Here is a 27,212-nt window from a genome sequence, read left to right on the forward strand (position 1 = left end):
CTGGAGGTAGGTAAAAACCCACTTCGGTAAATCGCTTTCTCAGATTTTTAAGAATAATTATGGTGATATTATGATTCTCAAGTTTGAGGCTACTAGAAACTAGGGACGTAGCAGCTTGTGCCAAATATTTTAATAATATTGCTGAAGATATTAATATACTAAATCATTTAACAGATTGTTGCTATTACTCTTGGACTCGGATTTTATTTTACATTTACAAAGATTTTTTTATAAAAAGAATATTCTACTGTTCTACATAAATATATATAAGGATTACAACATCCATAATTAGCGAAGCACAACAAAATCATTGATAGACAAACAGACAAAGTGAGTTACAGATAATTTGTTTAGTGGTCATAAAAAAGAAGGACAAAATATGATAAAAAATAGACAATCACGGAACTTTTACATAATAATGTATTAATATCTTTTGTAGCATGACTGTCAGACCGATTGACAAAACAAGTTGATGCTCCTCGAAAAAAGGTGGTCTTTACAAAAAAAAATAAGCAATATATCAGAAATAGCATCCGAGAAAATCTTATTCATTTTTCCCCTCGCTACCAAAAAATGTTTTCAATGTTTTATTTCTGATTTTTTAAATAGAAAAGTAAGACAAGATTTAAATCATATGATAATTAAACTCAAAATGCTGAGATTCCTATGACAACTTAAATGAAAAGGCATAAAATCAACAATTTTTACATATTATAAAACATTGCTGTTTCCATTTTGTTGAGATAATAATAAATTTTTATCATGTTGATGTGGTGATTAAACTAAATTATAGTAATGAACAAACCCATAAACTTCTCATAAACTGGACAAAATATTTCAAAACAAACATTGAATTCAAGAATTGTTATTTCAGCCTCACTCTAATTATATGTAAACAAAATTCGCATGGCCACTGAGCCAAATATTGCAAATTATTTTTTTTGTTGCAGAATATTTGACCTTTTGTATGCGACTTTATGCTTGTTACTTTTATTCTTTTATAATCTAATTGTGTATGTGAATAACATATTCTTCATGTTCAAAAGAATTATTTAATAAATAATATCATAGAACTTTTTATGTCAGTTCTTAAAAGATATTGAACGTTTTAATAATTTATAAATGTTAAACATAATTCTAATGTTTCCTAATATTTTTTATATATAAATTCATGTTTTTTGTTTGTTGAGTAAAATTAAATTGGGATGTTTTTATCAATATTATAATGTCTTAAGAACATAAATACAAAAGATTTTTTTTTAAATTCAAGAAATCATATTGGATGAGAGCTCCAGCAGTGCTAATAATAAAAGACATATAAACACACGCCTTTTTGCTGTACTTGTTCAAAACTGCAAAGTTTTGCGTCCGCCAAAAAGTCGCCAAAAGTCGGAAATTTTATTGCCTCTTAAGCAAAGCTAAGAATCAAAAGGGATATGGAGTGTATTCAACCTTATCAAATGTTTTTTTAATCAGCTGATTTGTTAATTTAATGACACTTGAGTTTTGCGGCTGCCTAACCCTGCAATATTGTATTATGTAGCCCATAATAATGCCTTATTTTGCACAAAATATTTGCCAACCATTCTTTGCACTACAATGCTCTAAGCTTTTCCAGCTTTTACAAAACTTGAGAAAAATCTGGATACTGAAAAAAGCATTTATTGAAAATTGGAAAAGTATAGCGAGGGAAAATTTAAAGAAAAGAAAAAGTAAAATAATCGATTTTTTATTATAAACATGAAAATATCCATAAAAGCGAAGCTCTATAATCAGGAGGCAGGACAAACAACCAATAACACTTGTAGAGTTTCAGAACTTAAAAAGCAAGACATTAATTTGCAAATCTAAACAAATTGTACATAAATTTGTTGTAAAATTGCGAAAATGCAGGAAACTAACACTGTAGAGATGCTTCGCTTATAATATTGTTTCATTGTACATAAGGACATAATGATTTAATGAGAAGATGTTTAGTGGTCCTAAATCAAAAATAAATTCATTAAATATAACATAATTAACATTTTCTTTATGTAATATGTATGTTTTAATATTTATATTTTTGTAGCATGACTAACAACAGAAGAACGAATTCAGTAAATGATATACGGATGCTCATTGACATAAGGAACCGTCACACAAAAAACTCAGCCGCATAACTTCCACGTTTTTACCTAAACCTAGCTGACTAGGTATATTTTATAACATAGATTTTTTGTGTTACTGAAATAGTTTAAAAAGAGAAAATAAATTCAACGTAAGGCCATTAATGCTAAGCCAATAGTTCTCTTACATGGCAATATAATTAAACGTGGAAAAATATAATTTTCGAAAGCAAAACTTTTTACAAAAACGGTGTTTCCGTAAGCATATCCTGATGATGGTTTATTTAGGGGTTTTAACAAATTAAAACATTACATATGGATAACATGGAAATGGAAGTTGATAAGCATAAGCACTCAATAGTTATTATTGAAAGGTCAGTGTTCCAAACATGTATATGTTTTTCCCATGTATATGATTTAATCATCCTATCAATTTAAAACTTGAAATGGTGATTTCTATGCCGATTTGGAATATCTGAGCATCTCTAAAACTACCATTCAAAACTTTAAAAAAGAGAAAATGTTTTACTTTAATTGTTAAAAAAGTTGCTTATATTTACTTTCAAAATACTTTTTGTCCTTTAGATTTTTCTGTTTTGTTGAGCTTCGCCTGTTGCAAAGAATTTGCCATCCTTGTTACTTCAAATTTTGCGGAAGAAAATTTTTTTTTTTTTGCAACAATCCATCAAGGCAAGATGGTCCTCGTAATCGTATAATAAAAGAAATACTAAACATTACATTCCTTTATAAAAAGCAAAGCTATTCATAAAACAAATGTTGATATTAAAGGAAGAGCTATAGATATAATATAAAAGGACAGATACAGAGGCGTGCACAGAGTTTTACCAAAACTTTTGACATCCCCCTTAAACAATATTCGAGTGATTTGAGCTTTAGGGGGATATGTTACAGACGACAAAAAATGACTTTTTATCCACCCCCTTGCATTATAGGATGGCGTATCAAGGGGTGTAGACACTTGTCAATGTGGTTAAAGAGGTGTGGACACCCAGATGGTTGTATCCACCCCCTTAATTGTGACGGAGGGGATGGTGGATACAGCCCCCCTCTGCACGCCACAGGACAGATATATAAATGAGAATGGCCATTTATTCCAGGCGGGAAAGTGAGTTTATAACCCAAATATATCATATCAAATTTCCATGCACATTAAGTGTGCCTGCCCTCCACAATCTGTGTGTCTGTATGTTTATGTTTCAGTATGGAATACGCTAAGATTACTATTTACTATCTCAATTTTCTTTTCTAGATTTTTGGTATGTATGAATCACTAAACTATATTATAAACTTTAATTCAATTAGCTTTCTTATTCTATAGAGCAATAAATACCATACCTTATTAAGAACTATAACTTTAGTTGATACTTTTTCACTAATATAGAAAGTGAATTATATAATTGTATACTTAAAGATTTACGAATTGCATTCAATCAACAAGGAGATGATTTTTCAATGTTCATTAGGAGTATGATTTTTTTCTCGATAAGGCGTATTTTAACTTCGGATTACCTCGTACGGGCGGGATTGCAGTCCAGGACTTTTCGACTTGATGTACTTCCCAGGTCCTGGTCCAGCAATCCAGGAAGACTAAGGGTGACTGATACGCATCCTTCTATTTCCAAACACCCAAGGATATTAGGTGAAGTAACATCCAACAGACAACCAACTCTCTGTGATGCACGACCTTTGTCTGAGAAGTCCCAACTGTGCATGGTAACGAGTTGCGCCTGTTTTTGGGCCAAGGCATTCCCCCTACTCTAACTATAAATGTTGCACATCTAACATCTAACATAGCAGCAGAAAGAACCAATTTTAACGTCTTTAGTTATAACGCGGTGTCGGCACGAGATTCGAACCTTTTCGACGACGAGAGGATGCGATACGTGTTGAGCCACGGTCGCAGTATTTACTGGATCTTACTATTCGCTTAAGAAAACTGTAACTCGCTTACACTCTACACTGTATTAAGTGTGTTTTAGCTTTTGTGTGTGACTATTTGTTTGTATGTGTGTGTGAATGTTTGTGTGTATGTGTGTGTGAATGTTTGTGTGTATGTGTGTGTGAATGTTTGTGTGTATGTGTGTGTGAATGTTTGTTTGTATGTGTGTGTGAGTGTTTGTGTGTGCTAAATGTTAGCAGTAACTGTTGTGATAATTTGTGCTACCATTTATCATATTTAGCTTCTTAGATGTCCCAGTATTGGGACACATCATCAGGGCTCGGCATCCGAGCGTCAGCAGCGACTAAAACTCAAATTTAAACCCGTTTGGGGTTGGGTGCTTGAATTGTTATTTGCCATATTTAGGTCTAGTTTAGACTTCCATCTGATGTTTTTAAAGATTATATAAGGTTGATTTCCTAGAGGCTTACAGGCGGCTGCCGAGCCTGGCACATAATAGATAGCAAACAGTCAGGGCAAAATGTTCAATAAACAAATCATATTATCAAGTAGCCTAATAAAACCAATATTAAAGATGCCCAAATAATTCAAATAATATCAATATTTTTAAAGCTAATGGTATTTTTTTCGAGGGGAGAGGAAGACTTTATTTTTACGAAAAGACCCTCCTAGAAAAACCATGCACAGCCCCGTTGATTAATCGTTCATGAAAATTTTAAGCGCTTAGGCCGGCAGACATCCTTCTACTTATTTACAGTCTTTTATAAGAGAAATTTTTGTGGAAAACTATTTGTCAAGACAATATAAAGAAATCATGACATTATAAGTTCTAGGTTATGTAGATACACATCCTATTGCTTTATTAACACCTTGAATTAAAATAAATTATGTTGAATAATTTAGAAGTCTATGTGTTGTTTATTGTCACACTTTAATTATGTTATAATAAATCAAACCTTTCCAACATTAATTTTGTCACATTTATTTGTGTTATGTTTTGATTTTAAATATTGATAAATTTTGCCTCCAACTTTTATACCAGTCAATAACAACAATTTTAAAAAAAGTTTATAAAATAAAAATAAATAAAAATGTACACTCTCATACAGACAAACAACACCATTTGACTAAACAAAGCTTATGTCTGGCTGACAGAAAAGAAAGTGGTAAATTTAAGAATGTTATATGAGTCACTGTCCTTATCTTTTCTATTGTGTATTAATATTCAGAGCAAAACATTTGGTTTTTATCTCTTGATTGTTATAATTAAATTATTGTCTTATCCAAGAAGATTAATTTATTGTTGATGTTATAACTGCACTATAGTATATGTGTACCACCTATATTTACTTTTACTTGATTAATTTTATCATGGATGGATATTCAGGTTTACACATTTTATGTACGCAGTGGCGTACATCGCATTCTTATTTAGGGAAACAATATTTAAGATTTCAAAAGCAGATTGTTTTAAGGTTTTAATTAGTATTTAGATTTTGTACCTGTAATGCGAGTAAACATCTTCCTGTGGCACCTCCAGAGTGTCTGGAAGGACCAGAGCTGGCAGGATCAGAACCAACAGGCCAGCACTGGGCACCATCACAAATCTCATCAGAAAATTTAGAATATCTATGATTATTTCTACTATGCGCTTTCAGGCGCGGTAAATAAATTGCTATCATCACCAAAAATCACAAATTAATTGTTTTATTCTGCCCATTGTTGACCATATAAATGATATATGCTTGGTAATAAGACTGTAATATTGCAAAGATAAAAGTCTGGATATAAATAGAGAGGATGTCACACAAATTGTTCACATTGCAAATATTCCTCTACGTCACTTTGAATTTATCTAATTGCCTTAACTTTGGCATGCCACGCTCTTGACATATAATATGTTTTCTTCACTTATCAGATATTCCAAGTGTAAATAATACACTTTAGACATTTGCAAAGCATTTAACACACATATCCAGCCAACTATGAAAATGATATTAGAAATGCTTTGATAGTGCTACTACTATCTGATGAACAGAAGATGTGTATTTGTATATATGTGTGTAGTAAGTGTCGGAGGTTCATAACAGAGTTATGGCCTGGGTACAACTGTAGTTAAAAGAGAGGAAGCATACCGACCTCAACTTACCCTCTCTCCCCTCCTTCTCTCTCTCTATCACTTTCTTTCTCTTTACATTAAGTTTCTTTCTCTATCTATATACTTTAGAGTTAGACATAGAAAGAATACTTTCTGTAGAGAGAAATTTAAAAAAAACGACTAGGGATGGATAAATTAGAATTTAGAAAATACAAAAATTAAATTATATTTCCAAAGAAATATTAAGATATGTATGATCCAATAAAAGAATAATTCTCTTATTCGCAATACATATAACATACCCATTCAGATGTAATTAGCAAATCATACTCCATACATATACATGGACAATTATGTCTAAAAAAAGAACAGCTACAAAATATAAATATAGGTAATAATAAAGAACAGTAAACAGTAATAATTATGATAATCATAAATAAGGTATAATTCACTTTTGGTTTTCTTGTGTGTATGTGTAATAGTCTGTACAAGTGCGGATGTATGAACGAGACTAAACAGAAGTACGTTTAAAATTTAAATGATTTACGAAAAACAGAAATGGGTAATCATACGGAACACTGCATGGCTAGAATATTAGGGCGTACGTAATACTCTGAATATAGAGTAGCTGCGCTACAAATAATATATATACATACTTTAGGGAATATACAAATATCTTAAGCATGGCACAACAAATTCCCCATAAGCAAATATATGTTTTAAATAATTGTTTTAGTAAAGTAAATAATAATCTAAACAAGGATAGTTACTAAAAAGCGCTGTTGGCATAAATTACAAGTTTATCATTTTACTTGAATCATAATTCAAATCATCTTTCACTTTTACTTTTGATATCCAATGCTTATAAATAAAGACTGTCTAAATTGCAATTTTTTTTGCAGGTAATGTCAATTAATCAAACGACATTTCTGTATCATGGCTTATTTTTTCATTACGTACTGGGACGGCAAAATATTTGTATAGAGTAGCCACGCTCTCTGTACATAACTGTATGAAAGGGAGTGGGGTGAAAGACAAGCCAATTATCTCAGAGTAAATCTAAAAACTTTTCTACTTCACAATTTATTCGGAAAATATAATATCAAGAAAGGGAAATAATAGAAGGTATTTGTAAATGTCGTCTCATTAGTAGTTTTAATAAAATACATTTTTGTTTGTCAAAAACCATTCCAGGGTCAAAATCTAATATAGTAGGTAGCCTAGAACCAACCTAAGTAAATTTTTCTGAAATTGGAGAACTCAATCAGTTGTTTACAAGATTTAAAGGCCATTACGTTCAAAAGAAGCGCAACAAAAATTGTCTATGAAACACAACATTATGGTTTATTGTTACATTGAGAATTATTTACAAAGAATTTTTATTATCATTGGCGTCTTTACCTCGTACCTTTATCGGTCGGGGGGGGGGGGGGGCTATTACCTCAGCTCCTATTTGAGCTAGAGGGCTTGAAACTTGTGTGCGAGTCCCCTGTTTGATAATGAATTTCTGACTAAAGGTGGGTCAAAAATTTCGCTTCCTTCACCCTTTTAGCTGATAGCCGCCGCAGTCGGCGGTCAGCGGGAAAACAGTGGCGGATCTTAATGAAATATTTAAAAAAATCAACACTCAGTTATGTTTCATACCCATATTTAAAAAGTCACTTAGTTATAGCATTCTATCTTTCACAGACAGAGAGATAGAAAAAGCCAGCCAAAAAAGAATATACTTCTCAATTGAGCAGTAAATTACGGTTTAAGAGACTTCTAAACCGGAATTGCTAAATGGGCGTAGCTACTTAAATACAAAAAACACAAAAATAATACTTAAATTTACAAAAACTAGAGCTTACAGTGGTTCTAACATTTTTCTTACCTTAACACAAGCTGCGAAATTTGAATTGTTATAAGGTTCGCGTATATATGGATAACCCTTATATTGTTACACGTAAAAAAATAATGATAATAAGCGAAATGGTTGAAAAGAGTAAATTTATGTGTTCGTGTTTAAGACAGTACAATAAATGTAACGTTTATACCGACCGTAGTAACTGAAATTAAAATTTTTTAGTGTTAATCACGCAACCTTTTAAGTATATTATTTAGCCTTCAAATAAAAATGAAAAAAATAGTATCCTTCTCCTTTTTAAAAGATTGATTACAATTTTAGCAAATTGGTTGAGTTAGAGTAACAACTAGTTGCTAAAATTTTACGAGAGTAATGATAATATAAAGAGATAGAGACATGCTTTGGCAAAAGAAAGGCCCAACATATTCAAATTTAGGATTTTCTTACAAGCTTCAGAGGTTGGATGTTTGACTAAATAATCATTTTTAGTCTTGTTTTAGATCTTGTTTAGGTACAACAATAACTCGCGTGGAAAAACATTCTGCGGGTTTGAATTTAGCAATCTTTTAAAGGCTTTGGCCGCAGCCATTTGTAATACTTAAAATGAATATATTAGCTTGATGAAAAGTGTATAATACTAAAATTAATTGGTAATAATCAAATAAATGGTGAGTTCTCGAGTCGTTTTATTAATAATTGTTAATGTTCTCTTATACATGGTACAATTGGTGATTATATCAAAATAAAAGTTCACTCTTCTAACTGCATACAAGCTCCCGTACTAAAAAAACTTGAAACCTAATTAAACTTAAAACTGATTATCAAAATATTACTAAACCAAGCAAAATCTTTTGGATGGTTAGTTAAGTAAATGTCCAAAATGGAAGAAATTTTAGTCCTGTGGAAATTTTGTGTGAATTTGTAACAAAACATACAAGTAAAGATTTAATAAATATAAAAAGTATTGATGGACGATATCTATTTGTTTTATTCTTATAATAAGAAAGCTTTTTTTTTATAAATGTGAAGCTTTTCTTTGGCAAATTATATCATTAAAAATTTTGTCGCTTGCATTGATTGATTAAAAATTTGTAACTTTATCTTTTTCAAAAAAAAATCTTTGTCCTGGATTGTCGACTGCTTAGTGTGTCTGATGAGCCATCTAGTATACTAAATCTATTTAAGTTTGCTAACATTTCATCACCTAATGTGTATTTATGTCAGCGTCAACTCTAATCAAATATTAACTATAGCAGTGCTTTACACAATTTTTTTATTGATATAAGAATTAATGTTAAAAAGGCATTTTATGCATTAAATTATTTCAGTGATTGTTTTGGATAGAGTAGCCACATATATTTTTCTTTACAAAATTAATCATAATGTTACACAAAAAAAACCAAATTTTAATTAATTAAAAAAATACTGCGTTTTCTTCTCATTATAGGTTTCTATACTAGTGATAATTTTAACAATAGAATGTCACAGAATTATGGAACATTCGGTCAGCCATTTAGATCGTGTAAAAAGAGCAGACAGACCGAATAACTAACATATACAGGGTGGGGGAAGGGTGTCCCATAGTGTAGTGGTTAGCGCACTACGCTGTGGCTGGGAGAAATCCAGGAATAAGGTATAACCAACAAGCAAAATAAATCTAAAATAATATTTGGGGGGCAAATGGAGAGGTCGTCAATTTTACGATGTGTTGCCCCCCAACGACAGCTGAAAAACACGTATAGGTTTCGTGATTTTCTTCCGAATTAATTTCGTTATTGGTATGAGCTGGGAGAAATCGAGTTCAAGTCCCCACAAAGACTTTGCACTTGGTTGACAAATGCTGTCGCAATTTGTCAGATTATGATCACGCAACCTTCCCTAAGATGCCCTAGGGTTGTAAGGGGGGAGATTTGTAGGAAGTTAGGATTCTACAAATCAAGCAGCTCTAACTATGCTTTCCCTTATCCATGCTCCTCGTATGAGAGTGCCATTAATTAGGGTGGCTTAATATGGAACACCTGCCAAAACTCTAGGCCAGGGTGATGTAATAATTGAGTAGCTTCCACGAGAATTGCGGGTCAGCTTGTAATGTAACATAGAATACAATCAGCTGTGCGCGAAGCTTACCAATCTAAGATTGGCCAAAGGATTCTCACTTCCAATCTCCGTGTGCATCTGAGTCCTAACTTCAGAGAATCATGGCTACAACAACAACAACTACAGGGTGGGGAAAATAAGACCGGACAAATTCTAACTTCTAAACAAATGAACATAAAATCATCAATTTTAAAGATTTTATTGAATTTTAAAAACTCGCAAGCAAAGTAGGTATATGACTATTAGATTATTCAATAAAATCGCCGCCAGCCTTAATCACCGCCTCTTTCCGCCTACTCAACCGCCACCAGGTCCAGGTCAAAATGTACCTTTCCAAGCTGGCTTAGTTCTCATTGAAAGTGGCAATGAGGGAGGTCTTTGTGGTATGGGCACTTCTATTAGTGCATGTTTCAAAGTAGCCCCAGGCCAAAGAATCCATTGAATTAAGATCGGGCTGCTGGAAGGCCATATTTCCTTAGGAACGTGAGTAACCGCAGGATTCAAATTCGCCCAACTTTCAAGCTACCCTTATACACAGAGGCTCTTATTTGGACCACAGTTGAGCTAGAACGACGTTTTTTACCTTTTTGGAAATGGCATAAAGTTTCAGCTAGGGTTGTCAGCGCAACCCATAGTCTAAAATGAGTTTTAAAGTTTAATATGGGTCCCTGGAGTCAAGAACCGAGAAATTTTCATGGTTTTTGACGTTTTTTACATCTCAAAATCTGCTCCGTTTCACTTTGCTGGAGTACTACAGCCAAGCCATTTCAGATAGAGAGCTCTAGTCTTTTTTAGTGTCTTACTTATGTATCTAACAGTATCCACAGCAAGTTGCATAACTCTACCTCACCTACAGATGGGCTGAGTTCAGATTTAGTAGGCCCTACTCGAGGATCCAGATTAAACCACCGGTGCATTTGGAATCTGCCTTGTTGAACATATGCGCGGCCAGCTCGTTGTACACGTCCATCTTCGTCCAAAGATTTTTTCGTGCTAAAGGGTCATTACCTTAGCTTTTTATAGTGTGGTCAAAAGTCCTGATTGGTCAAGTAGTTTTGGCGCTATGGCTGTTTAAAGAATGTCTGGTCTTATTTGCCCCACCCTGTATTTTAGAAATGACGGTTGAATAAAGGCTGCTTATTATTGATGAGATGGTTATATAGCGACTAGTGAACTATTATTTGACACAAGACTGATAAGTTTCTAGAAACATCGTATAAAAAACATTTAGGGAAATGCTAGGGCAAATTAATTTTAAAAATATTGGCTTCAGAATCTTAAAAGACAGCTACAATGATGGCATCCAGATTTTAAAAAAAAACTGTTTGACATGATTATCATGACAGAACACCTGGCTTTTGGCTGGTTGTCTATGTTGAGCGGCCAGCTGGAGAGACGGCCAATACCATGAACAGGTAAGGTTTAAGATTCTAAGTCTTTTCTTCATGTTTTCATACTACTTAAAAAGTGCTTAGGTTACATTAGCTATAACTTAACAAAATGTACGAGAGAGGTTTCGTGATATTTAGGTGAGTTCTTATTTCTTAGATCATTTTCTCTTGGGAGGGTAAAAACCTCCAAGGAAAGGAACCTTCAATCAAATAAATTTATTATAATTAAAGACAAAAATTAATAGATATTTTAGTTGTATCTGTACAGTTTTAAAAAAGTCGAACTAATAGAAGTTTAGAAAACCTTCAAAATGTTAAAGAACTGACCATAAAATTACGCCCCCATGGTTGTCTCTAATACTCCCCCTACACCTCCTCGATTTTGGCATATCAGACGCAAAAAATCACAAAAATTAGCAACTTCTGTTTGTAATATTTTTTTTTTTTACAGTATTTGACAAATTGTAAAGACAAACATTATTTCATTATGTTTCTAATTCATAATATCTGTAAACACACATTAAATCATAATACACGTTCTTAATCGATTTTTTCCATTGAGTTATGTGTGGTGCTACCACTGCCCAGCCCTCCCCCACACCTACCCCACCCACCCTAGTCTATTGAAATAGAATTAAAGCTTGAAATTATGTTTACCCAATTTCTTTTACTTATGTTTCTAAACACCAGCAAACATTATATATTTTTTACGTCATAGCAATTTTAGTTACTTTGTAAGTGTTTGTGGTAATTATTGTTTAGTTGCTTCGCTTTTGACATTGTACCAAATGTTTGCGGGAATTAACACACCGAGTTGAAAACTTAGTACGATAAACATGTTTCTCGTATTCATTCGAATCCGGTGGATAGGAACCGGTTCTCATCCATACGAAAAAACCATGTCTAGCATCGTATTATATCCAGCTTTCTACGAATATAGAAATGTAGAATCATAAGATTAAAACCAGTTTTTTTAGCCGGTGCCTCCGGCACCTCGGGGCTAAAAAAACTAGTTTTAATTTTATAATTGTACACTCTATATCCGCGGAAAGCCGTTTATAATACGATACGAGAAATAACTATTCTGTTACGGACGAACGGACGGAAATCTTTCCCAAAATGTAGAAAAGCCATGCCTTAAAAAATATAATTTTTAGGTTATATTTTAACATTAATACAAAATGCCTTGATAACTCAGATAAGTGTTTTTGTTTGATTGTTACACTTAAGGCTATATTTGATTATTACGCTATATATTACGAAATTTAAGATGTTTTGTTAAAGCACCTTTTTTAAGTATAGAATTTTTATATGTTGGAAATTTTTTACGCCTGTTTTCATCCTTTCAAAAGGATATTGGTTTATTGAATGTCATTTACTTGATGACTTAAAAATATTTTTTAAAAGATATCTATTAAACATTTTATTTATATTTATTTTATATTTTATTTATATACTTTTATATTCATATTTGGTCTTATATTTTCCTTAAAGGAACCATGCAAGAAATATACCGCTTTAACTGCTTAAAGTCTGTCACAAGTAGACCCAATACCCAAAATTTGAGGCTTCCAGCTTCAAAAACAAAAAAAAGTTATAGACATTTCAACATCATATTTTTAGTACAATGAAAACTTTGAAAATAATAATTGCTAATAATATAAATTTTATTATTAAAATACGTCGCTCAGAAAAAAAATTATAAGCTTATTTTTGGCATAAACTTAGGATGCCAGTAACTGATAACACACTTCTTTATGGTCAAAATCATTAAAAAAATTCAGTTTAATTTGTGTTGCATTGAGAGTACTGTAGTGTGAGAATGCCAGCCTTTAGGATTTCCAGCCAATCCTAAGTCTGAGTCTGCGCTAAGTCCGTTGAACAACCAATCACAGCTGAGCAACTGTATTACTTATATTAGTTTATTTTTTTCCCGCTGTGATTTTACGCTTTCAAACACAATTAAAACCGAATTTTTAAAAGACATTTTGACTATAAAGAGGGGTGTTTTTATTGTAAAATGTTATCAGTTACTTGCAGTCTAAGTTTCTGACAAAGATAAGCTTTTAATTTTGCTTCGAGACGACCTAATTTAATATTGAAATTTCCATCATAAGCAATGATATTCTTTCAAAATTTTCATTGTACTGAAATAATCATTTTGAAATGTCTTTAACTTTTTTGTTATTGAAGCCGGAGGCTTCAAATTTTAATTATTGGGTCTACTCGTGGCAGGCTTTCAGCAGTTAAAGCGGGGTATTTCTTGTAGGGTTCCTTTGAGCTGTTTTATTTCACAAATATTTTAATCAAAGCACAACTGTGTAAAGCCTTATTTAAAATGAATGAACGTGTCAAATTTTTATTTTTATTGACATTTTGTTATGATTTCTAACTTAATTTGACATTTTTACCTAGATATGGTAAGTAACTTTTAACACTAATCTTCATACTGATATTTTACAGACAATCAACCGGAGTCGAGCAAAATTAAAGGGGGTTGATACACCTTTTTAGTTGTCCACCTCCTTTGACAAGGGTCTTCTGATACACCCGCCTAAAACAGTCAAGTGGGGTGTCAAGGTAAAAACTTCACACGACAATTTACCAGTCATGCAAAAGTGGCTATATTTTAACTTTTGTGTATATTGATCTTGTAGGGGTTGACACCTAAGGCGGTATATCACCCCCATCTAAAAAATAATTGTCTGTATTACACCCCCCTATAACGATCTTTTGAAGTTTAGAAGAAATAAAAGAATAAATAAACAGTTTTGTTTAAAACCTTTATTAATCAATAATTAAAAATACACAGACTTAGTAATCTTTGGTGGACTTAGAATTAAACTACACATAATATCAATAATAATAACATTAGAAATTATTAACAAAAGTTTTGAATTAATATTTAGCTGTAAAAGTAAGTCAAACTGATACTTTTTCATTTTTCTAATGAATTACATATAAAGTAAAATTGTACATGTGGAATAAATTAATATTTGTTACTAACAATTTTATCAACGTTAAGTGAGACAAAATTAGGACGGATATAAAGGATATCACATGGAAATATATTTTTTTTTAATGTCTTCTTTTGGGTTTTTGGTTGGCGAGATTGTCTAAGGCATGGTAGAGATCACATGAGTTTTAAAGTAGATTTATTTGGCGAATTATACAACTTTTATTGACACATTACTTTTATTGAGAACATTATTACTTTAAGTTTATGAACTAAAAAGTAATTTTCATATTTGATGAAAATACTGCTAATAATATTATATTCTAGAAAATATCACAATTTTATATATTCCACAAAAAAAAACTAATGAGATTTAAACTAAAGTTTAGCCAAATGAGCAAAAGCATAGTAGCTGTCAAAAGATTTTTGCTTTATTAAAAAAAATGTAAAAATCTTTATTTTACAAGTGAATTAACAATAAACTCTCCCTTGTTTGTTAAGTAAGGTTCAAAAAAAGGCAATTTTACCAAAATATGAAATGTTACCATTTGAAGATTAAAACTTGGTATCAGACGAAGGTGTAGCACTGGATGTTGTTGACTCTGGAGTGAACAGGTTCCTCTGCTGGGCATCACCTCCAGGAAGCTGCTCATGGTACTCATGAGAAAGTTGGCCAGATATATCATTTCCACCCAAAATTCTTGGTGCTAACCCGCCAACAGTCACGTCAACAGCCAAATCTCCAGGATGCTGGGTTTCTCTGTGCCTGCGCAGGTCAACCTTTCGCTGGAATCTTTTTTCACACAATCCACATGAGAAAGGTTTGTAGCCTGTGTGTTTGCGCATGTGCGTTATCAGGTTACTGCTCTGAGAAAATGCTTTGTGACACACCACACATTTGTGGGGCTTCTCACCTGAAAGAAAAAGGATAAAAACAAGTTATTAAGAGAATGATTAAATGTTAATCGTTCTTAATTAATGCTAAATAGTTCTCTGCATGAGATTCTTAGTGGTATTAAACTATTATAAGATTTCAGATTTTTTATCATTCTATTAGGATTATGTATTTGATTGCTATAAGGTGAAGACTTGTAAAAATCAGGGGTAAATATATATTTTAATAAATTATTACATGGCTTGATTCAAATAGATATTACAAGAAATATTACCTGTATGAATATAAGTGTGCTTCTTCATATCTGACTTTTGATGAAATCTTTTCCCACAGAAATTACAAGGATAAGGACGTGTATCACTGTGGATTAATAAATGTGTAGACAGAGTACTGCTGCGCTTAAAAGTCTTTCCACACTGAGGACACTACAATAAAAAAAATCATTCTTACATAAAAAATAACCGCTGAACCGATGAGGTTTTCTTTCAATGTGATGCTTCCAATAGGTCCAAAAGGTTTATAACATTTTTGGAAATCAGACGTATAAAAATTAAATTTTTTGCATCATCTAAAATAAATCTTAAATCTATTATTGCTTGCAACCAACTGTTTATTTAAAGCCTTTTAAGTGACTTAATTTGCAAATAAATGCTTAGGATTTAATTCTGTTTAATTAATTGTTGCAAATCTTTTTATAATTGTGTAACTTTGTTTTCAAACAATTTATTTAAAGCTTTGTAATTTGTTATTTTGTCATAATTATGCAACAATAGAACATGTTTATTTATCATATTTTTGGCGTTTTCAGTAAATTGAAAAATATTTATATTTTTTACTTTTACTAAGCAATAAATCTATTATATTATTTTTAAAAAAGAACCACGTCTTTTAAACTAGAGATGTTAAACTTTTTTATTATTCATAAATTGTTATCAAATAGAGAAGTTATTTAATAAAGAACTGTCAATTAAAACTTTAAAGATCACTCTTAGGCATTTTTATTTTTTAATGTTTTCTTTATACCGTAACGAAAGCATTTAATCTGCCTTGGACTAATTCTAAGCTTCAAGATGTTTACTAGTTCTTTCTGAAGACAAACATCCAATTATTCAAGTATTCTTATCTTATAATATCTGACTTACCGGGAAAGCTCTATCGGTTCTGTGCAGGGATGAAGAGAGTTGACAAGAGGAGCATCTAGCGGTCATATCCGGACTAAACTTGCCAGTCACATCGCCACAGTCACCGCACACAACATTCACCTCAACAACATTGTTGTTGTTGTTCAGATTCTTCTTCTTAGTTGTCTCCTGTTCACATGTGACCGCTGGCGACCAAATGGAAGCGGCTGACCGGCCACTGGATTCCAATCTACTTTGCCAGGTTGAGGTGGGGAGATGTAAACTTGTTGGGGTGGTGAACCCTCCCAGAGGAGAGGAATGTGGACTAGGTAATGATGATAGTGTTGGTGGGAGGGGAGGACTAGGGGTACAATCTGAGGGATCATCCTTTACTTCAGATTTTATTATAGTTTCATGCTTCATGCTCAAGTTGAGGGGGGAAGAGGCACGGTGGTGGTGCAGCTCTGTGCTACTCACTTCACTTCGTCGCAGGGACTCTGAATAATCAAATAAAAATGTTTTATTATATTTGATGTTTTGTATTATCTAATTATTTTTAATTTTATGTAAAGAATGTACATTTATCTTCTTTAGTATGAAATAATTTTAATAATTTGGTTTTCAAAGTTCTTTTGACGTCAATGCTATTTTATAGCGGAGCTCGCAGATAGTTTGGGTAGTTCGTGTCAATACGTCCGTCAATGATCGTCATTTACATTAGTGAGAAAAAATTCTTGTCAAACGGCTAACTTAAAATGATAAACTAGAAATATTTCTGATATATTACTACCATGATATACTATTTCAGCCGTTAACGAATCATTGCTACGCTAATTATGCATATATATTATACATACCATAGCTTAACTTAAACCTACTAAACTTAAAGTTCACTCTTAAAGTATAATCATTAAAACGCTCTTACATTAAAAAAAAAAAAAAAAAATATGCAATTTATAAAAGACAAACTTTTTAATTGATAAGCCCAAAATGTAAACGAGTCCAATAGTTTTCTATGAGGTGATTGATTCTGCAAAAGCTGTTGCATATTATCAATATTTCTTGCTGCTGGTATTCTAGGCGCATGGTAATTAAAGTAAGAGAAGATGGACAAATTGATTCATAAAAGGCGCAACTCATGAATATACAAAGTTAGGAAAATCAAATAATAATGTTTTTTTTTATGTCATTTTTGGGTTAATTTTATCTTTTATCTGGACAAGACAGGTTTTTACAGTATGGCTTCGAAACCGATTAATATCCACTGGATTTGAACTGGTTCTCAACCATACTGAAAAATCATGTATAGGTTCGTATTTGAGACAATTTTCCAAGAATATTAAAATAAAGATTAATACAACTTTTGTTATCCCGGCCCTTCGGACCCTCGTGGCCTACAAAATGGTTTTAATCTTATAATTGTTCCTTTTGGTATCTACGGAAGGTTGTCTATAATACAATGCGATAAAAAACTACTCTAGGCAGTTGCTCGGACGTCAAAGCATGTGGTACATTGGGCTTGCAGTTATTTTACCATGATTTTACAGTGTAGACTTGTATACCTGAGTGGGCAGCCTGCAGTTGTAGCTGGTGAAGAAGGTTAGCTTGTGACTGGAGGAGGAGTGTGTGCAGGCACCACGAGGGTAACAACGGAGCCATCGGTGACAGGCTGTAGGGTGGGTAGGCCGCAGGTGGCGGACACAAACCTGGACAGGAAACCATGCTGGGTACACTCTGCAGGCTGGATAAACTGGACAGGTTGGAGAGGTTGGACAGGTAGCGCAGATTGTTCACTTCAGGATACAACAGCTTTCTCTTCCCGTCTATAAACAAAGAATAAAAAAATTTTGTTTTATTAATATTACATTTCAAAGTGGATGGATATGTTTCAATTGTTCAACTATTTAGCCTTTGATAACCTAAGCTTTGAAAGGCATTTTGGGAATGTCTAACTCTGCCAATTTTAAAAATAAATTCCTATACCCCTACTAGCTCAACATTTTTCTCTCAATAATAAAACTTAAATTCGAGGCTTGAGGCTCAGCCATAAGTTTATAATTTTTAAAAATCTTAAGACTATGACTATGTTGGTTAAAAGAGTTGATATTCTAACAAAATATTAGTTATACATGATTGAATTTATTGCACATTATTTAAAAATTAGTGTGAGCTTGCTTTATGGAGTATGATAATTTATAAAGGGATGTATATTTTCTTAAAATATAAAAAAGGACTTTTTTCGTTATATTTCATATGCATCATCAAAAGTCTTAATGCAATAATAGATTTTTAGCAATTATAATTGCATCTGTAGAAACAACAAGATAACACTTCTTTTTGTTTAAAAAGGTCTTTCAAAGAAAATCTTTAAAATAAAAGTAGGTCTTTTTTATGATAGTGGCTTTTCAACTCGTTTGTTTAGTACTTTATAGGACAGAGGGTCATATATCATTCTACTTTGCATATCAATACATGTCGAATCAAGATTAAACAAAAAAAAATATTAAAAAATGAGCGGACATTCTAATTAATAGTCCGTAATACGCTAGAAATGCAATTGCTAAATATTTGGTTCTTAAAATCTAAGAATTTCAATCATCTAACAACTGAAATTGTAGTGTAACAAAATTGAACAAAAATAATTAATTTTAACTAACAAAAAACAAAATTTCTTTAGTACTGATAAATATATAACATCTTTCAGAAAATCTATAATAATTTTTAGTATGCGTTAGAAACAATTTATTATATGCCTGGCTACTAACGCTAAAAGGTTAGTTTGTGTCCAATAGCCATTTAAATGATAATTATAACAAAATTAATTCAGTTAAAACAATAGATCAAGATGTCCCATTAGAAAACATTGAGAAACATTTCTCTTCCAAATAGCCTAAAACCTGCCCTGGACCAATTCTAATCCTCCATTTAACTGTGGAACGATCGTGCTGTAGGATTATAATTTGAGATGATTAATTTTTAAACCAATTTCTACTCTACTTTAGTACATATTTTGTTTTGAATATCATCGAAAAAACTGAAAAAACTTTTGATGTTTGATAACTTTTTTCACTCTTAAAATATTTAAAATTTAACGTTGGAAGAACTTTGAAATGAGAACCTATTCATTTTTAATCTACTATTGTTGTAAAGCCAACTAAAAGCTGTTGAATTCAACTGTTTAAGAAACATGTTGCAAACGAGATCTTTTTTGATTTTGTTTTTGAATTCCATGTAGAACCAACGTCTCTTAGCTTAATCTTTTTTTCAAAAACGCATTTTTAATTCATTTTTGTTATATCTGTGTTTGACTAAACTAAAGTAATAAATATTTCAAGAACAAAAAGTGCAATTTTTGCTCGAAGAAAACAATTAATTGTGGCAAAAAACTCACCATCCTTATCCATATTTCACGCTAATTAGGCACATCTACTGAACACACATTTAGGCTAATTCAGGATCTATATTCAAATCACTTTTGAATTCTTTAAATCTTTTTGTTTTGATAAGGTAACTAAAGATTTGAAAGTTTTATGAAGCTTATGTTTATAAATATGTATTTTCTTTTCACTTAGCTTTCAATTATTAATCACAGTTTTAGTTTTGAAAGATTAAAAAAGGACTAAAATTTCAAAAAAAACTTATTTGTGTAAGATTGTGCTTCAAGACACCCGCGAGACCAATCTAGCCGGATTGAAAACCAAAACTGAAGTGTGCGTTGATTCCTTTTTGTTGTGTTGTGTGTAATTGAGGTGGTGACTGGTGGTAGTATGGTATGGATGGCCACCCGAGGTAAAGCAGTGAAACCGGCGGAGTTGATGATTATTATTACCGCTGACCACCTGGCGGCCACTCCCCCTCCCCCTCTCTCTTTCTCTTCTTACATATCCAAGCTAAAAGAGGTGTTTCCTCCTTTTCACAGAAAACTTTTTTTATATATAAAAAATGATTTTTAATTATAAAAGACTATTAGAAAGGCTCGATATGAATCTAAAACAATTTAAAAATGCAAGCTCAAAGACACCTGAATTGTTTAAACAGCATCAGATCTTAATAAAATCAAATCTTAATAAAAAACAGTGTTATCATAAAGTTCATCATCAATTGCATGTGGATGGTCCACAACGTTAAAGTTTTTCTAACACCACATTTTTATTCAAATAAAATTTGTAAATGTGATACTTACGGAAGCAATATAATTTTCAGATATGACTATTTGCGAACGCGATAAAACACCGCTAAATGCTTCCTAAATATTATTAAGTAGCTTATGTTTGAGTTCAGAGATACAAAATAGAGTGGGGGGGGGGGGGGGGTCGGGAGGAGGGGAGAGAAAAGGAGGGGTGGAGGTGAAGATGGCACACGCCAAAACCATAGTTGTTATAATTATTGACTCTGAGTCTGCAATTATCTGCCAAAGGTTAGGTTAAAAGGAAGAGTAGAAACAAGGATGACAACATCCATAAAAGCGAAGGAAGGAGAAACGAACAATAACTCTTGTAGAATGTCAAATCCTAAAAATTGAACATTAACTTGTAAGTCAAAAAGATTGTAATGAATTTGTTACAAAATTGCTAAATACAGGATACTGTTGTAGGTAATAAACATGCAAAGTTTGAAATTGAAAAGAAAAATTCTAACATCTGTAAATTAACAAAAAGAGCTATCCGGTACGGACTGACGGACCGACCCTAAATATAGAAAAAATACGCCTTTAACAAAGATTGCATGAAAGAGAAAAATAAGAGAGATCAATGTTTATAGCATACCTTTTTTTTTCAACCCTAATCGTAAATTTTTGCATGTTAGAATCATTTTATCGAATTTAAACCTTGCACAAGGAATCTTATAGAAAGAGGATATAATTTTAAAATCATAGAAAATCTAAACTCATTATTAGAAAGTTTGTAAGTCTTTTTTTCTAAGGCTTATTTGACATGACTTTTGAAATTAAGAAGCGTAGTTTTTTAATTTAAATACGTATTCGTGCATCATATATTTTAGTAATTTTTCTACAGATTCACATAGAATTTGTTCAGGCTTTTTTTCAATAGGTAGTACTTTTAATGCTTTTTGAATTAACGTATTTGTTTGTCTGATTTCTTGAGCTTTACTTTTATGGATGTTTTCATCCTTGTTTTTTCAAACAAGAACATTAAACCAGTGGGAGGGGGGGGGGGAGGAGATGAACGCATCATTTAATTTTAACTTTCCATTTTTATAACAAAAAGGTGGTTAATGTGTTAGGAGAGTAAGTGGTTTGTGCTTTACACCTAGTTGTTAGTAATACACAAATTAATTACAAGCAAGGCCATCATTATTTTAAGTTAGTTCTAGATTTCTAGTTAGTGATAAGCCACTAGCCTCTTGGGAATATACAGATCATACTTTTCTTTAAATTTAACTTTTAACTTTTCATTATATACTTAAAGATATTGTTTACAAAGAGTTGAACCTATGTCATTTTCTACATTTACTTTTTCTTTGATAGGGAATGTTTTTTTTAAATAAAAGTTTCTTTAACCGATTTAAACGCGATCGAATTTAGTTTTTATACTTCATTTAAATCTGTAAGATATTGTTTTTACATTTTTTGCGTTTTTATGAATTTGATAAAAAAATAGTCCTTTATTATAGTTTTTTATTTGTTTGGAGTAAAGATTTTATTTTGTCGGTTTACATCTGGCCTTCGATATTGAGATAGTAAATATTTAAAAGAAAAACTTAAATGTCTAGTTTTGCCCAATGTAATAGTTAAAAAATGTCCATACATTTTTACATTTTTTATCCCCCCCCCCCCTACCCCTTTTCATGCTATTATTTATCTAATCTAACTCAATGGATAATTCTTCGTAGCAATAAAAACATTTATCAAGCCCGTCTATAAACTTTAATACTTTTATGTTCATCATAAAATAACAATTAAAAAATATCTTAATTTCAACCCTGTAAATCATTAATCAGCAATCCACATACAATTTAATATTTATATATTTTAATCTTCTTTTTTTATGTTCACTTTTGACTAAGTCTACTATGAATTATATGAATATTCAAATTTATTATGCCAATTGCGATTTGTTAACTTTTTTGGAGACTTATATCATAAAGCCAATATTAATGACGTCATACAAACCTATCATTGGTCAATTAAAATATATGTATACTGGCCTAGTATTGGTAATTTAGTTTGTGTATTGGCCTATCATTGAACATTTAAATGGTATGACGTCATTTTTTATAGACATCATAAAAGAGCTTCTTTAGAGACATTGCAAGTTGCTTCCAAGCAGATTTGTATTAAAGTAGATAGAAGTCTCTTTTGTTTGTTTTACTTAGTATCTAGAGTTATTCTAGAGGAGCTAATCCTGTGGATCTTTAGTTTTTTATGTAAATATTTCAGTTCTTTTTGGACAGATTTGGGTGATTTTTCAAAAGAACGAATTAATAACATGAATTCCCCTCTTATCTAATATTTCCTTTTTTTTCTCTCTTCATTTTAGTATTAAGTATAAGATAAAGAGCGCCTCTTATTTGGTAAAACCATTAGAAACCATTATACAGTTGATTTTTATAATGCCTGTATCTTAAGTACAAACCTATTATAAAGATTCTATTTCAAGATAATCGATTAATAATTGGTTAATTTACAGTTATTATGATTTTTCGAATTTGAATTTGTTTTTTTTAAAAATATTTTATATATCTATTGCTTAAATAAAAAATCAATCCATAAGTTTTTTTGTGGCTTAAATCAGCATGTGCCCGGTCCGTGATTGGTTGGCGGCAAACTAGGTCTGACCAATAGGAGTCGAGTATTACATGGTCGGAGATAATGAGGCTTTGCCTGGCGCGTGCTGACTTGGTAATCTTGCGTGACGGTTACGCTTACTAGAGAGAAAAACGTTGGAAAAATTGAGCTTATTGTAAAAAATATAGAAGCATTGTAGGTGTTCCTTCATGGACATTTTAGATAAATTATACCACCTATTATTTGATGGCATGAAATTTTGTTTTTAAATGTATGTTTGTTATTATTTTTAAGTCAAATATTGACTAATATTTTTAAAACATTTTGAAAACAATAGTATACTATAACACCAACAAGGATAGACAATTTTGATTAATGGGTTTACTTAAGAAAAAAACTTTAATAGTTATTTATCTCGTTGTGTTTTCAGACAGCTTTCCGCGTATAATAAAATGAAAAATTATAAGATTAAGACTGGTATACATCTTATGCTTTTCATTTTCATATTCGTGAAAAATTGTCTACAATACGATGTTATAAGTCCATGTATTTCAGAATAGCTTAGAACCGGTTCTAATCCAGTGAATATTAATCTGTTTCGAAGCCATACTAGAAAAAATATTCTATGATGATTTTATTTACTGCATAATAGGAAAACTTGCGGGTATAAGTTTTTCCTCTTCGTTTATTGAAACTAGCGGCTGTGCCCTAGCATCCAAGGGCTTTGCATTCAAGGGGATAAGAAGGGGGCAGAAAAGTAGCCTAAAACCACCCAAATGCTAAAATTAAAAAAAAATTGGATAGCCTAAAACCATATAATTCTTTCCTGAAAAGGAGAACTCAAACGGTTCAATATTTACCAAAATCTTAAGCTTTAAACAAATAAAAATCTATGTCCTTTATATAAAAGGATGATAATTTCTTGGGTTTTTTTTGTATAGAAACATTTTATTTTTAAGGACAGTTTAAAGAATCTATTATCTAATCAATCTTAGACAAAAATCTAGAAAAAATGTGATTATTAAGCACTGTTATTTTTTCCTAGATAGATTAAACAGATGACGAAATGATGGGAGTAGGTATAGGGTAGGATAGGTACGTAAGTATAAGGGGTCGTTTCCCTATTAAATGTTTGTGAATACAAAACAACATAAAATTATTAAAAAGATAAATTCAAGAATTAATTCTTCAAGGAGCAACTTGAAATTTAGCAATGATACAAATAAATAAATATTTTGTATTAAGGTTTTCAAAATATCATTAGTATGTTGATTATTGTATTAGTTACTAATAGTTTGTTATTTTTATTAATGAAACTGTAATAGGATGTGTATTTTTTAGTTTTATGATTCAAAGACCTTTTATTATATACATATCACCTCAAAATGCATATCATTTACAACAACAAAAATTTTTAGGATAAGAACTTTGGATACTTTTAGAAAAATAAAAATAGTTTTTAGGATTATTAGAAATGCCGTCTAGTTTTAAATACCTTGAGCATTACAATTAGGGGGTTGATTTGAAGGGGGTCTAAAAAAGTATTAAATTTTAACCAAGGGTTGTTCGGGAGAGGGGCTTGGTAGAGGGAGGGGTTGCTAAACACGTGGCATTATTAAACTCAGATAATTTAGGAGTGTACCATCACATTTACCAAATATATTCAATCAAATAACTAGAACATAATGTTTTATAACGGCTCAGAAATCAATATAATTTAATTTTTCCTCTAGTTCAATTTTTAGTGACGTGTTTTTTTAAACAGCCCACCATGCCTATAAAAAATGAAGTAATACAAAACAAATGACCAATGATAGTCCAATATACATTTTACCTTAAGTCATTTTTTTTCGGTTTTCTTTTGGCAAAATTGAAACATGCGGAAGTTTGTTCACACCACAATTTGTAAATGGTTGTTGTTTCCGGTGAGTAGATAGCACACGCCCCCCCCCTCCCCAATCCTCAGCTTCCCACCCCCCATAAAAATGAAATTTTTTAATGAGTTGACTGCCTATTTATATTTGGCCCGTGCCATTTTGGATAATTTCTAAAAAGTTTCAAACTTCCATTTTTCTAACGTAGCTACTCTTTCACTCACGATATATATCCGTCCGTACGTTCGCAACGTTAGAAGGATAATTTACTCGGTTGTTATGTAAGATAGACAGTTGAATGTAATTGTGAGGAATCCTCTATAATAAGCATCTATTAAATTTATAATTTACTTTGTCCGTCCGACAATCTATAACGCCTTGAATGACTTTTTGGAGGGAATGTTGTTTTGACAGAGGCTATATGGGCTAGGCTTTATTTAAGCTATTAAACATCTTTGTTGTTTCTGTTATTTTCTGTCTAAAAAATCTTCCAAGTTCCAATATTGGAGATAATTTAAAAACAAGAGTGTATAGAGTCATTATGCCTAATCACCACCAAGTTGATTGCCCGAATTTTTTAGCATAAATTTCATTTTAAAATATTCTTGCTTTAAAACTAATCAACAAGAAATCCAATTTTTATAAAAAAAATTGCTATTCATATTTTGACATTTTAACTTTACTTTGATATCAATAACACTTTTCTTGAGCCGGTTCAAATTCTAATTTGTTTCAAGTACAATCAGACTCGTGCACAGAAGTTTGTCATGGGGCTGGGAGCTAAGAGAAGTAATGACAAAAATTCATAATTTATTTTCTTTATGGCTGTTGACACTCCCCTACACCCCTCCCCCCCCTCAAACAATGTATCATAGTTTTTAAATGTATCTGAGTCGTCATGTCATCACTAAAGTTAAAAATGTTGTGTTGAAGTCCATGGCTTGACTTGATAATGGGTACTTGACTCAGTCCAAACACCTGGCAGATAGGTGTCATTACAACCCAGCAAATGAACCTGATTGTTTTAATGAAAAAAAAACTGCAGATGAATTCGATATTTAAGCACCTTAGAAACTGAAAATGCGTAATTAAAGCCCAACCTAATATTGAAAATTTACTGACAAAATTTTTGCCGACATAAAATCGAAATTGTTAAAGTCGACTAAATGGCATTGACTAAAAGTGGTCAATGCTGACTCATTATTAGCAGGGTCTTATTCCATCTTTAATTCTCCAGAGATTGAGGGGGCATTGGGAACTGTAAATTACTTCGAACTTCAAAGTTTATAAACTCGTTCTGTCATTCCTTGACAATGGGACACAAAATTATAAGTAAAGCTTGAGAAATATAACTTATTGACATTTTGTTATATTTAACGTTATTATTGAGTATATCCTATCTTCAAATAACTTTGTGATAAATAAGATCGCATCCTTTAGGCTTCTAATCAATATTAGGCTTTTATTGTTTTTAACAAATGAATTAAAAAAAAATGGTAGCAATTAAAAAAAATGGAAATCAGGCCTTTAACTTTTACCCAACCCTTAACAACTCAACCAATCAACTAAATTTGATAAAATCTTAAGATCATTATAGTTATCATACTTTTTTTTATAATTTCTATGATTCAATTTAATGATAACAAAGATTTTCAACTAAAGGAAAGACCTTTTCAAAACAATATATTTTAATTTATAACCTAAATAAAATATTCCATATTTTCTTGATTTATAGAAATAACATTGATTATAACCTTTGTTTGTTTATGGGGTGGCAACATATTAAATAGATTTGCAAGTATTTAAAGATATGTGATAATGGGGCTAAAACAAACAAACCATTAGTCCAGCTCGAAATCAAATACCTTATGCTATTTTTGACAGTTTTTTTTTTATATGAAAGCTTTTCTTTATAGTTTAAATGCTTATCATTAGCCCAACTTATTTAAAAATAAAGCATATCCGCTTGTAGTATACTTCAAAGTGATTTGGGTAAAATGTATCGTCGAATTGCAGTGACAGATTGAATAAAATCAAAACAAAAAAAGGTCCTCTAGGACAAACGCAGGAGTCCCAAACGTCGGAGTGGAAACTTAACCTAGCCTAACCTATTTTGAACTATCTTTTATGTTTTAAATGCCTAACCCCTCACTGCGGGGG

The 27,212-nt window shown here is 31.6% G+C and overlaps 2 protein-coding genes across 3 annotated transcripts in view; both read right to left on the bottom strand.

The window, feature by feature from the left end:
• LOC145316777 (uncharacterized) overlaps window positions 1-6,136 on the bottom strand; it is a 49,892-nt gene extending 43,756 nt beyond the window's left edge. The window contains exon 1 of the mRNA XM_080157508.1: window positions 5,529-6,136. Coding sequence (XP_080013634.1) covers window positions 5,529-5,638 — 110 coding nt within the window. The 5' untranslated portion in view covers window positions 5,639-6,136. The remainder of the gene's footprint in view (window positions 1-5,528) is intronic.
• An 8,091-nt stretch (window positions 6,137-14,227) lies between these two features.
• On the bottom strand, window positions 14,228-20,173 carry LOC145316778 (uncharacterized). 2 transcript variants are annotated; one of them, XM_080157509.1, is made up of 5 exons: window positions 19,822-20,173; window positions 17,993-18,253; window positions 16,452-16,927; window positions 15,584-15,734; window positions 14,228-15,328 (listed from the first exon to the last, which is right to left on the bottom strand). In XM_080157509.1, the coding sequence occupies exons 1-5, from the start codon at window positions 19,832-19,834 to the stop codon at window positions 14,970-14,972; spliced, it is 1,260 nt and encodes a 419-aa protein (XP_080013635.1). In that variant the 5' UTR covers window positions 19,835-20,173; the 3' UTR covers window positions 14,228-14,969. The 2 variants fall into 2 exon arrangements, with proteins under 2 accessions (XP_080013635.1, XP_080013636.1); XM_080157510.1 differs by having other exon boundaries at window positions 15,584-15,725; window positions 19,822-19,972.
• Window positions 20,174-27,212: the final 7,039 nt, after the last annotated feature.

Source organism: Acartia tonsa, chromosome 4 (assembly GCF_053477335.1).
Source record: "Acartia tonsa isolate MP-2025a chromosome 4, ASM5347733v1, whole genome shotgun sequence".
In the NCBI taxonomy this organism is placed as follows: domain Eukaryota; kingdom Metazoa; phylum Arthropoda; class Copepoda; order Calanoida; family Acartiidae; genus Acartia; species Acartia tonsa.

Coding starts and splice junctions, on each gene's coding strand:
- LOC145316778 (XM_080157509.1), bottom strand. Junction 15,735..16,451: donor GAACCGATAGAGCTTTCCCG/GTAAGTCAGATA, acceptor TTTTTATTGTAG/TGTCCTCAGTGTGGAAAGAC. Junction 15,329..15,583: donor GCACACTTATATTCATACAG/GTAATATTTCTT, acceptor TTTTTCTTTCAG/GTGAGAAGCCCCACAAATGT.